Source organism: Syngnathoides biaculeatus, chromosome 11, assembly GCF_019802595.1.
Source record: "Syngnathoides biaculeatus isolate LvHL_M chromosome 11, ASM1980259v1, whole genome shotgun sequence".
Classification (NCBI taxonomy): Eukaryota; Metazoa; Chordata; class Actinopteri; order Syngnathiformes; family Syngnathidae; genus Syngnathoides; species Syngnathoides biaculeatus.
The window spans coordinates 9,457,306-9,470,324 of NC_084650.1; the positions used below are offsets into that span (position 1 = coordinate 9,457,306).

General features: G+C 45.0%; 1 protein-coding gene across 11 annotated transcripts in view; it reads right to left on the bottom strand.

The window, feature by feature from the left end:
- Positions 1-13,019, bottom strand: part of LOC133509078 (ETS-related transcription factor Elf-2-like) — an 82,719-nt gene that overhangs the window by 20,038 nt on the left and 49,662 nt on the right. For 10 of the 11 annotated variants that reach the window (XM_061835761.1, XM_061835760.1, XM_061835756.1 and 7 more), the window contains one exon: positions 10,123-10,227. The exons of the other annotated variant lie outside the window; for it this stretch is intronic. In XM_061835761.1, coding sequence (XP_061691745.1) covers positions 10,123-10,227 — 105 coding nt within the window. The remainder of the gene's footprint in view (positions 1-10,122; positions 10,228-13,019) is intronic. 11 annotated transcript variants of the gene reach the window in all.

The window sequence follows — 13,019 nt, forward strand, 5'->3', positions numbered from 1 at the left end:
CACTTTTCAGTTATTTGTTAAAAAAAAGTTCAAGGTACCCAATAAATTTCGTTCCACTTCACAGCTGTGTCCCACTTGTTGATTCTTGACAAAAGTTGAATTTTATATCTTTCCGTTCGAAGCCTGAAATGTGGTCAAAGGTTGAACACTTCAAGGGGGCCGAATACTTTCACAAGGCACTGTAGGTAGGAGCTTAGAGCTGCCTCAAGACCATCGCAAACTAATTGTTACAAAACATAACGACACTGGTTACAGGCGCATATCTAAGCTTTTGAATGTTGCATTGAGCACAGTTGGGCCTATAATATGTAAGTGGAAAGGCAATCTTACCATCAAAAATTTGCCTCGACGAGGTGATCCTCACCAAATTTCTCAAAGACTACTGTAAAGAATAACCAGAAAACATGTAAAAGATTCAAGGACCACCTGTTCAGCATTTTTGGCCTGTGTGATTCCTGAGGGAGTGAATGGATATTTGCTTGCCTATCGGAATGTAAATTTAGTGGTTGCAATAAAAACTCAAGTGTGGGAGGAAATCTGTGAGGCCAGTGAGAAAGACGTCTATGAGGTTTCGAAGAAATTCTGGTTCAACATTTGGATTCTCAGGAGGGTGAAGCAGTGCACCGTCAATACTGTCTAAAGCACCGGTGTCAAGGTCCAGACCCGGGCCATATCTTGCCTGCCACATGATTTTATGTGCCCCATAAAGGCAAATCATGTGTCAACTTCCATGATTGCTGTAAAAATCTGAACCAAAATTTCAAAATGTCATATATCATAAATGCTAACATCGAAATATGAGAAATTGTGAATAGACGTTACACAGCTCAGCACACACTGTAACAAGCTTTTGGAGTCGTTCTTGAACTCTAAGTAGTTTTACTTCCACCATGAATTCGCCTCTTTCATTACACCCCAAGCTAGACTGAAAGCATTACTGCTAACGCTCACCGAGAAAATAAACGAGATTGAGAAAAATATCTATACTGTGCCCTGCGATTGGCTGGCAACCAATTCAGGGCGTACCCTGCCTCATGCCCGTTGACAGCTAGGATAGGCTCCAGCACTCCCCACGACCCTAGTGAGGATAAGCGGCAACGAAAATGGATGGATGGATGGATGGATGGACATTTCTGGGATATAACAGATAATGTTTCAGTATGTAACTATAATAAATATGAGAATGTGATTTACTTTGACTTGATCTAAATTCTAATGTTAGACTAGTCTGTCCACATATCTAACTGAGAACAGTCATTTTCCCCATATCTTGAAGTTGAAAACTTTTCCCTTTACATGCTTTAGGAAGATATAGATCTAATGCTAGCGTTCAATGGATTGACAATAGATGCCGCCGTAAATTAAGGTAGATTACAACAATAAATCACGATTGCCGACAAGAATGTTTGTTACAATGTATCGCTACCTTGTTGCCAATAACGCCGATTATGTTGATCTTAACTTTGAGCATTTTCAGAACATTGCAGGTATAGACCGTTAGTGTTTATTCCTTGACAGGCCGGTGCATGACAGACCACACCCATACATCTTTGAAATGTGAGTGACTGAATTAAATCACGTATATTGCGCAATTCCCCGCGGTCCCCTAGACTCCTCTGATCATTGCTTAATCTACTTAATTACCTATATACAGCCAAGTACTGAAGAGCGCAAAGCCTTTTGTGAAATCAATTGAAAAGTGGACCAATGAGGTAAAATTAAAACAAAGCTGCTTTGACTGCACTGACTGGAGTGTCTTTGAAAATTCAGTGAGCAGCCTATGTATTCACAGATATTGTTACTGCTTTATGTCAGTTTCTGTGAGGAGCTGTGTGTACCAAGAAAAAACTTTTCACATGTTCACTTACAACAAGCTGTGGTTTACAGCAACACTGAGGCAACTCTACCAGGCTAAAGAGGTCGGATGTCGTATTAGGGAAAGACCCTCTACAATAGCGCTAGAACCCATTTGATTAAAGAAATTAACATTGTAAAGAGGCATTATGCAGGAAAACTGGAAAAAGATTTCCGACCCGATCTTAAAGATCCGAGGAAAATAAGAGATTAAAAGCATGCATGAAAACTCGATGGGAAGAGAAGGTGAGAAAGGGAAAGTTGAGATGGAATTAAGTAAGTTGAAAATTTGGGAAGACCAGTGTGTTAAAAGGCAGAGAGATATAAAAAAAAAAAAAGAACGGAAAAAAAAGGAGAGACGAGAAAGGCAAACAGGGGGGTTGATTGCTGCCCTTGGCATCAAGCCAGATGAAGAAACAACCGCGCCACAGAGAAGATCAGCAACAGGAAACGCACACCAGCAAGCTGCAAGCGCAAGAGGAAGTGAAACCACCCTAGCAGTGAGCCAAAGCCCAGCAGAAGGCGGGGCTGAAGATTGGAGAGAGGCAACGGATCCTGCAGCCCCTGCATTCTCGCCGATCACCACCAGAGGGGGACGCCGGAGGGCTGATGAGACAAAAGTGAAGATCTACCCCAGCTTATCTGATTGGCAGGAGCAGACCCCAGCAAGGACACAACGCCACCCAGAGGGGCCAAGTGGAACTACAAGTGGAGCTGCAGAGATGTACCCACTGTATGCTGTTGCCAATCCTCATTATGGGATGGATGGAGATAACGAACCCACCATCCTAGTGCCAAGACCATGGACAGCAACTGAATGTTCTGAAGCCTGTACAGGCCTGGGGGATCCAGAGACAGACCCAACTTCCTGGTGTTCTAATTTCAGAGAACTAAAAAGCTCTTTTCATCTTAATGGGACTGAAGTGGAGACAGCATTCAAGACAGCGCTGAAACATCGTTGGGGAAGAGTGAGAGGAAATTTTAACCCCCGTGGAGGAAACAATGGACCAAGATGAGGGTGATGAGCCAGAAGAACCACCAGACCCGGAGGAAGCATCATCAATCCAAGTTTTTGACCTCTCCATCTTAAATCTGGAAGACTGCTTAAGACCCAAACCATTTCGGTGGCTCAAAGTTGGGCCATTTAAAAAACCAACAAAATTTTTATGTGACACTGGAGCAGACCATTCAGTCGTGATAGATCCAGTTAAAGGAGTAAAAGCTTCCAGAAGACAAATCATAGTGATAGGAGCTGGAGGCCTAGCACAACGCGAACTTATGGTCTCACCCGGTGTTGGTAGAGGATGAAGATGGCCAACAAATTGAAACCAAGTTTGTTATGAGCAACACCTGCCCTGTGAATCTAATGGGCAGAGACCTATTGACAGCACTGAGAATAAACCTGATTGCCACGGAAGATGGGATCAAACCAATCAAAACTATGGAACAGATGGACGTCTGTGTCAGCCAAGGAAACGGACCACCGGATGAATTTTATTCACTGGACCTTGACAACGTTGGTCCAACCTCAGTTGTCCGTGACCTAGAAAGAACTGCAACACAGATGCTCACGTCAAAACTGGGAATTCCACAAGTGAAATGGCCACTCCATGTTACTCTCAAGTATTTCAAGGAAAAAAAAACAAGTGCAGATTGGGTCAAGAGGTTCAACCAACTTGGACCCACCAAGATCATCATAAATCACATAGTAGCCACAGATGAAGGACAAGCATGGGCAGTAGTCTCAATTCCTCCAAAAGCTGAAAGCCTGAATCCCAGAAAGTTGTACCATGTCTCCCTATCTTGGAGTCCAGGAATGAGCTGGAAAAGCATGGCTGGACTGGCCCTCACGTTCCAATACCCAGGCCTTCAGAATTGGAAGGATCATGGAGGAGGGTATTTCACTTGCACGACCTATCCCATGGGAGAAGTGAGACTAAGAAAGCTCTACTGGCAAACCTCGGCCACTCCAACCAAACATCTCAATGCATGACAGGAGGCAGTGATGGCTAATTATGCCGCAACGGACTTCCCAGCAGTGCCATCCCAATTGTGGGCCTCATCCAAAACTGATGTTGGTTTGATGACAACTGCCATACCAGCAGAGATAGAACCAAAAACGACCTACAGACCACGGGTGAGACAATATCCATTGAAACCAGATGCTAAAGAAGGAATCAGACCAGTCATTCAGAATATGTTGACAGCAGGGATCTTGATTGAAGACGACACAGCAGAGGGCAACACACCAATATTCCCTGTGAAAAAGGCTGACTCACAATCATGGAGACTGGTCCAAGATCTAAGACAAGTGAATGCGGCTGTCAAGTCAAGGGCTCCTTGTGTGCCAGATCCACACAGCCTGTTAAAACGAACTAAAGCCAAATCAAGAGTTCTTCACAGTTATTGACCTCAGCAATGCATTCTTCTCAATCCCACTGCATCCATCTGCTAGAGGCTGCTTTGGCTTCACTTTCGATGGGGTGAAGTACACTTACACCAGGTTGCCACAAGGATTTTGTGACAGCCCCACGATCTTCTCCACCGAAATCACCAGATGTGTCAATTTGCATCCACACGCACCAACTACTCAAATCCTTATCTATGTGGATGACATCCTCATTGCTAGCCCCACAGCGGAAGAGAACCAGCAGCAATCACTGGCATTGTTCAAACATTTAGCAACTACTGGAAACAAAGCATTGCTTCCAAAACTCCAATTCTGTCTCAAGGAAGTCACATTCCTGGGACACAGACTTTCTAAGCATGGCAAGAGACTCACGGATGACAGACGAAGAACAGTTCAAGAGGCTCCAAAACCAACCACAAAGAGACAAATGATGATATTCCTCGGTTTGACCAATTACTGTCGAAGTTGGATTCCAAACTATGCATCAATGACTCAACCACTTCAGGACCTCATCTATGCTCACGAGATGGAACTCAAAGCTCCAATAACGTGGACACCACAAGCAGAAGAAGCTTTCAGTGAACTCAAACAGCACATCACCAGTTCCGGGGTGTTAGCCCTCCCGAACTATGACAAACCATTTATCCAAACCGCAGACTGCAGAGAAGGATTCATGACCTCCGTGCTGCTACAAGATCATGGTGGGAAAACACGCCCTGTGGGATTCTATTCCAAGAGACTAGACCCCTCCGCTTCTGCACTGCCACCATGTGTTCAAGCAGTTTGTGCAGCAGCAATGGCAGTACAAGCTTCAGCGGAAATAGTCCTGTTTCATCCACTCACTTTGAAAGTCAGCCACGCGGTGGACATCCTGCTCACTCAGTCCAAGATGTCATTTCTGTCACCAGCTAGACACTTCAGCATTACTGCTACATTACTCTCACAACCACATCTGACCATACAGCGATGCAACACTCTCAACCCTGCAACCCTGTTGCCAACTCCAGAAGATGGAGACCCGCACAGCTGCACAGACAAAACTGAAGTCTGCTGCAAGCCACGCCCAGATCTCAGAGACACTCCATTGGGAGTAGGTCACGTCGTCTATGTTGATGGGTCCTCATCCAAGACACCTAATGGAAAGAACAATACAGGCTATGCAGTGGTAACAGAAGAGGCAATACTCAAAGCGGGAAAGCTCCCTGGCAACTGGTCAGCGCAGGCAGCAGAAATCGTGGCACTCACAGAAGCATGCAAACTCTTCCAAGGTCAAGAGGTCACGATATATACGGACAGCCAATATGCCTATTCAACGCTCCACGTCTTTGCTGCACAATGGGCCAGGAGAGGCATGCAAACATCAAGTGGAAAACCAGTCCAGCATGCTGACCTGCTCAAAGCCTTACTCCAAGTAGTTCTACTCCCAAGGAGAATTGCTGTCTGTAAGTGCAAAGCCCACACGAAAGCCACAGATCCAGTCTCCCAAGGGAATGCTCAAGCTGACCAAGCAGCAAAACAAGCAGTGATGGGAACCAGCCACACCCATGTTCAAGAAGAAGCAGACAGCACAGATGAAGATAAGTGTGAACGAACGACACATCCTTCGCAGAAGCAAGACATCATCCCTCTCCAAGTTCTGAAGGACATGCAGGACAATGCCCCGCCGAATGAAAAGCAACAGTGGACTGCAGCAGGAGCAAAAATGGACGGCCTTGGCATTTACAGAGTTTTGGACAAACCCTGCCTCCCTCGGAGTCTTTTTCAAGCAGTGGCTAAATTGAGTCATGGGCCAAGCCATGTCTCAACAGGGGGGATGGTGGGGATAGTAGAAAATAACTTCTTACTGTACCAAAAGCCTCATTACCTATTTTAAAAATTTTTGCAGATCGTGCCTCACATGCTGCAAACACAATGCTCAGGGAAATGTCAGACCTACAAGAGGGAAGTGCCCACAAGGGTCTTACCCATTTGAAATCATCCACATGGATTTCATAGAACTGAACAGATCCGGTCCACACAAATACTGCTTAGTAATAGTGGACTCATTCTCAAAATGGGTAGAAATCTTCCCAGCAAAAAAGCCAGATGCACTGACAATAGCAAAAGCTATATGTAAAAACATCATCCCAGATCACGGTATTCCAAGAGTTATTTGGAGTGACAATGGGTCACATTTTGTTAACCAAATTATTGGAGAAATGGCCCAACATCTAGGGATCAGCCTAAAACATCACTGTGCTTATCATCCACAGAGTGCAGGACGAGTGGAGAAACCTAATGGCACTATCAAACTTAGACTCAAAAAGACCATGGAAGAAACAGGGAAACCATGGCCAGAGTGTTTGCCCTTAGTCAAAACATACATGAGAATAGTTCCAACAGTAACAGGCATCACACCTTTTGAAGCAGTAAAAGAAAGACCTTTTCATCTTCCATTATGGGAAGCGTCAAGGAGTACAGGAGGGAAAAGGGGAACTTGACCCCATGACAGACTGGCTGCTTAGACTTTTCCAAAATGACAGCGTGAAAAGAGCAAATGATCTGCCAGGTCCTTCTCTCCCTTCCACACAGGAATCGCTGACTCCAGGAGACCAGGTGCTGATAAAGGTCATCAAGAGGAAGTGCTGGTCCAGCCCGAGGTGGGAAGGCCCATTCACAGTGCTCCTGACCACACCCACAGCTGTCAAAATCGCGGAGAGAGAGACGTGGATTCACCAGTCCCACACCAAAAAGGTCCATCCTGTCACTTAAAGCAGCTACTATGGGTTCCAGTGTGAGAGTTACAGTTGCAGCTGTAGCAACCGTCCTCCTGATCAGTGTAGGGACACTGATCTGGTTTAGTGGGGAAGGCCCCGAAGCATCGCATGACGAGACTACCATGGCCCTGACGGCCCTGGAGAGGAGGGCTCTCCACGAACCTGACGACCCAACTCACATGTTCCAACAGAACTCATGGTGGAGGTACAGTAACTTCACAGCACGTGAGAAGAACATGACTAACTGCTATGTGTGTGCGCATATGCCAGTGTCAACCACACACCATGGAGGCCGAGCCCACGCCCTCCACATCAATCTACCTCTGTGTTGCTCAAAGCTCTGCTCCCAATACTTGTCATACTGATCACGTTCTGCTGTTTCTGTATGTGCGTCGTACCACTGGCTCGTCGGTGTGTGGAACGAGCGGTGATAGGCGTGGTTCAGGTTCAGTATCATCAGCTGCAGCAGAAGGATGATGTGCACTTCCTGATCTTTTCCCTGACCCGGACTATGGTGACGACCCGGTATAAATACTGACTGATTTCCTACTGTCTACGGGTGCGGTACTGAGAACCAAACCCCACCGGTGAGGACATGTGCTAGTAACCTCTGTCCTCCACTTTCTTTCCCTCTTTATTTAGGTTTACTGTGTTCTCTGCCATTTTTTATTTGATTCCCTTCTCAGTCAGGCCATGAGGCTGTCGCTCCAAGCGGAGGGCAGGGGAGGAATTTTTCCCTATTAAGAGGGTTTTCGCCTCCCCCTGACTGGGTACCTATGTAGTGCATTATTATGATGTTGTGCTCTAAAACCTGTTATAGGACTGAGCTCAATTGATGTTCCAAAAATCCACAACAGGGGGGAAATGTAAGATAAGCTTACACATTTCACAGAGGCCTGTGAAATGCATCACCTCATGTGTCATAAATCTCTTTTAATGACTCTGTTGCTGTGCAGGGATGCGTGTGTGTGCTGTTTGTCTATGAGAAGTTTAAGAGCTCAAGGTGACTGCAAATTTACGATAGCTGCATTCTTGTGGGTTTTTATAATAGGAAGAACTGTCTAATCAGAGGACACCGGCCTTGAGAAGATTAACTGTCTCTGTATAACAACTTTACTTGTCTTGAGAAACCTGCTCTCCCCCACCCTATGTGTGAAGCTCAATAAAATGTGTGGTTTTGGAGGGGCTCAGAGAGAGTCTTACGTGCGGGTGTGGAGGATATGTTCTTCTCTTCTAAGCTCTCCCCAAACTGCAGTTTGGTAAAAAATAACTCTGCCTCTGTCTCAATCATTCTATCCTGGTGCCGGAGCCTCTGGGTCCACATTGAGTGAGAAGTCCGTGCTTTGGACCTAACAACACCCACCAGGTCGCACCACCATCCACTTCAACAATTTCAACATCTCCGCTCCACCATTAAACTTCCTTGAATGGGACGTGAGGCAGCGCTTCAAACAACGAAAGATAAACATGGCGCGGGCCCACACCTCGTGGCCCTATCATGCATCAAATCTGTACAGACCAACTTGCTCCAGTCTTCACAAAGTTCCTCAACAGGTCTCAAGAGCTGTGTGAAGTACCGCTACCCCAAAAAGCAGCAGTCATAGTTCCTAATGACGACAGGCCTATTGCCTTGACATTTGTGGTGATTTAGTCCTTTGAACGCCTTGTGCTGGACCACCTCAATGACATCACAGGTCACCAGCTGGACTGACTGCAGTTTGCCTCTCGAGCTAACAGGTCTGTGGATGATGCTGTCAACAGGTGTGCACTTCATGTTGACAGCGAGGGAACGCATGCATGGATCCTGTTTGTGGATTTCATCTGTGTTTAACGTCATCATCCCTGAACTCTCCCCCAAGCTTTTCCAGCTCAGCATCTCGCCTGCTATCTACCAGTGGATCTAGAGCATCCTGATGGCCAGAACACAGCACGTGAGGCTGGGGAACACCACCTCATTCACGCACACGGTCAGCACTGCAGCACCCCAAGGTTGTGTCCTTTCCCCTCTGCTCTTCTCGCTCTACACAAACAACTGCACCTCAAAGCACCTGGTTGTCAAACTTCTGAAACTGGTAGATGACACGCCAGTCATCTGCCTCATCAAAGACGGCGACGAGTTTGCGTATCGACAAGAAGTGGCGGGACTGGAGCTTTAGTGTGGCCAACACAACCTGGCATTGAACACTTTTAAGATTGCGCAAATGATTGTGGACTTCAGGAGGCACCCTTCACCACAACTGTCTTGTGTCAACTGTCAAGACCTTCAAGTTCTTGGGAATTATAGTCTCACAGGACCTGAAGTGGGAGACAAACATCAAATCCACCCTCAAAAAACCCCAGCAAAGGATGCTTCGGAGGAAGCAAACCTACTATTTTCTGCCTTACGCCGTTGTTGAGACACACCCTCACATCCTGCTGGTCCAATCTGTACAACTAACACAAAGTGCAGACTCGCACGATTTGTCACTTTAAACAGCACTCTTTGCACAATTGTCATTGCACTGGTCAAAATTGGTGAACCGTGAATGGGTAGCGCCACTAGCTTAACATAATGTGGGGCCTTGACGCACTAACTGCTCTAAATGCTAGAAGACTCTGGATCTTTGCACAACTGTGACTCTTAGAAGAAACAGGTCTCTACTAATGGAATGTCTACTGTTCTTCGTTTTTGTTTGTTCGTCTTCTCAGTACTCAACATACAGTGGCAAAGTTCAAGGGGGCCGAATACTTTCACAAGGCACTGTAAATGTTGTAGTAGGGCAGCACCGACTGTCGGAGACAAATTCCTTGTGTGTTATTACATACTTGGCCACTAAAGCTGATTCTGATTCTCTTTTCAAAACTAGTTCATAATTTGCATGCACCTGAAGATTGGCTGGTAACCAGATCAGAGTGTACACTGCTTCCTGCCAAACACAGGCAACATCACACCCGTGAACCCAGTGAGGAGAAGTGGCAGATAAAATGGATGATTGGATGTTTTGGATGTTCTAGGTACTTCTGGATCATCTTTACAAAAATAATCAAGACAAGACCCAGTCAGTGTATTATGGAGGGAATCACAATACATGTAGACATTTAAGATAAAGCAAGTACAGTTACCCGTGTGGCGGTCATGCAACCCTCCAGGAGACTCCATATGCAGAAGAGCTTCAGCTGCTTCAAAAGTTTTATCAAAACACGCCATGTCGTGACTCGACATTTCCACTGAAAGAGATGGAATTGTGTAAGCACACATACAAAGGGCATTAAAACAATATGATTAGAACGCCATAATAAATGGGTCGTATTAAAAAGCATTTTTTCCCTTCAAAGGGCTGCTTTAATACTAACACTAGATGACTGTTTAGATGGTAGTTCACTTAAGGATCATAAAGAAATGTTGGGTACATGGGATATTCTAAAAATAAAAATCCACAATTTGTATGGAAAGAATTCACAAAAATGGCATTCATGAAAAAATATAATTTCAGTCAGAGGAGAAAATGCAACAGAAAAATTGATGACTGTGATCTGCCTGTGTAATTGTATTCACACTTTAGTTGCTTTCAGGTTTGACTTTTAAGAGTTACACAACTATTAACCTACAGGTGTGTGTCAAGCAGACCAGGAAAACCACATCCATACTTTTATCTCAAGTTGACTTGACTTTTGTAATGGTCTTCTTCTTTTCCTGTCAATGTCCTAACATTCAAAGTCCCTACACACAGCTGTATGGTCTGCGCTTTCCTCTTCTTCTGCAGACGAAGCTGCTTTCCTCCTCTTTTTTTTGTCTTCGACGTGGATTATCTTAATTTCTACCTACACCTTGCAGATTAACATTTCCGGGGGCGGGCATAGGAAGCCTGGGCCACGACCTAGCCATTATGGGATTCGTATGATGAATGCTGATATACGTTTGGCACAGTTTTACGCCGGATACCCTTCCTGGCACAACCCTCTGCATTTATCCGGGCTTGGACTGGCCGACAGATAGCACAATATTGTTCTGCCCAACAGGCTGCAGATAGTCAAAAAGAGGAAACAATCAAAGTCAGCACATAAGATACCCAATTCACATACTACCTAACCTATGTTAAACTTGAGATCAAATGAGAGCAATCACATGAAGTCAGCATATAAGGTACACAAATCACATACTACCTGTGTTAAAATATAAAGGATATGTCGATGGAAGGGTTTCAAACCACAATGGCCCTTACTCTAGTAGTTGAAGCTTGATCCCTCGTTCGAGGATTGGTCCTCGTGTACTCTAGTAGGTAATGTTAGCGCACTAGGCTAGCTTTGGTTGAGCAGCTTCAACACAAACGATACGGCACCAATTTTAGTACTCAGATGTACTAAGACAAGACTCATTAAATTTCCTATAAGTCCTCACAGCCCACGTCGTACAAGTTATGAAGTTGCTTACGTTCGATGTCTCTTCAACATCCACGAATTGATCACAAAGGCGTCTCGTTGTTAGCAAGCTAATTTGACATTGCTACTTGCCCAACTTCTTATGAGTACTCACGATCCTCGTTGTATACGATAGGTAGGTTTTGCAGGACGTGAAGATATTAGAGTTTGATGTTTTCCTCCTCAGTAAATATTAGAAAAAAAGACACGTTTTGTTGTTAGGGGTCTAGTCTAGGCTAACCTAGGCTGAGCAGCTTCAACATGAACGATACGGCTCCAATTTGGGTACTAAGATTGCACAGATGGTGATTTTAGTACACTGAAGTCGTCGCCAGACAACATTCGGTCCAAATTCAGCAGGATTTATTGAATTACGATCGGGCTGGCCAAGAGCCTCCTGTTTAAGATGCTAACAGTTTGATGACCTTCCTATCTTTTACATAGTAAAATAACTTAAACCCTGCCCAACCTCTAGCCTTACTACCTTTCCATCTGTTCTCTTGGATTCACAATATATCAACCTCTTTTTTTTTTTTTTTTTTTAATCATCATCAGAATCAGCTTTACTGGCCAATTGTGTAAAAACAAGGAATTTTTCTCCGGCAGTCGGTGCTGCCCTGGTACGACATACAGAACAAGAACAACGAAGCAACAAAAACAAAGAACAAGAGACATTTGTATTTATAGTCGTGCAAGATGTAAAATAAGCTTTTCCTTTCATAGTCCCAACATTCAAAGTCCCTACACTGTGTTGAAGGGTCTGTGCTCTTCTTTGTGTTCGACCCACAATAGCTAAATTTCCAGCGAAATTCGATGTAGGGTGATGGTGCCGGGGGCGGGCGTTGTTCACCCAGGCCATGATCGATCCATTATGGGATTCTTTGGATGAACGCTCATTATATGATAGCTTTCATTCACGCTAAAACACGTGCTGGCATGCATGCTTACAGTGTAACAAGTGTGTATTAATGCAGATTTTGGTAATGAACGTAACCCCAGTGAATAATGGGGGAAGACTGTATATACTACTCAAAGTTAAGGTTATTTAACTTTGAGGTGAAATTTCATGATCATTGTAAAATGCACAATCTTTACAGGTAAAGTTAAATTAGCATTTATCAAACTTTTGTACCAACATGCACGATTCTTCAATGTGCAGTACATTGTGTGCTGTTCTCTACCAAAGATGAATTCAAGCATACTTTAGGCTCCAATGAGGCTCTGTGGGATGTTCAATTCAGTAATGGCACCCTACGGGTTATCTAGTGGGCTTCTTTCCGTCATCAAGTGTTTTGCTGATATAGTCCATAACACTCTCGAGAGGGTTCTGCATTGAATCCCAGTGTCCCAAGTTCAGCCCTGAGGTGCCATCAATTCTCTTGAAGGCCCAAGAGGGGTCTTTTCTCTTTTTCCACAGCCACAGCCTGGCCTTTTCCACCGCCTTGGAGAGATCTCTGACTGCCTGTCAGTGGGCCTCCCCTCGGACTCCCATCTCTCTGGATGTTCAGAAGGCTGTAAACACTCTGCAGCCTACTTACACTGGCGTACCTCTGCTCTCCAGCCTTACTGCTGCACTTTGGCCGCAGGTCCTGGATACCTCA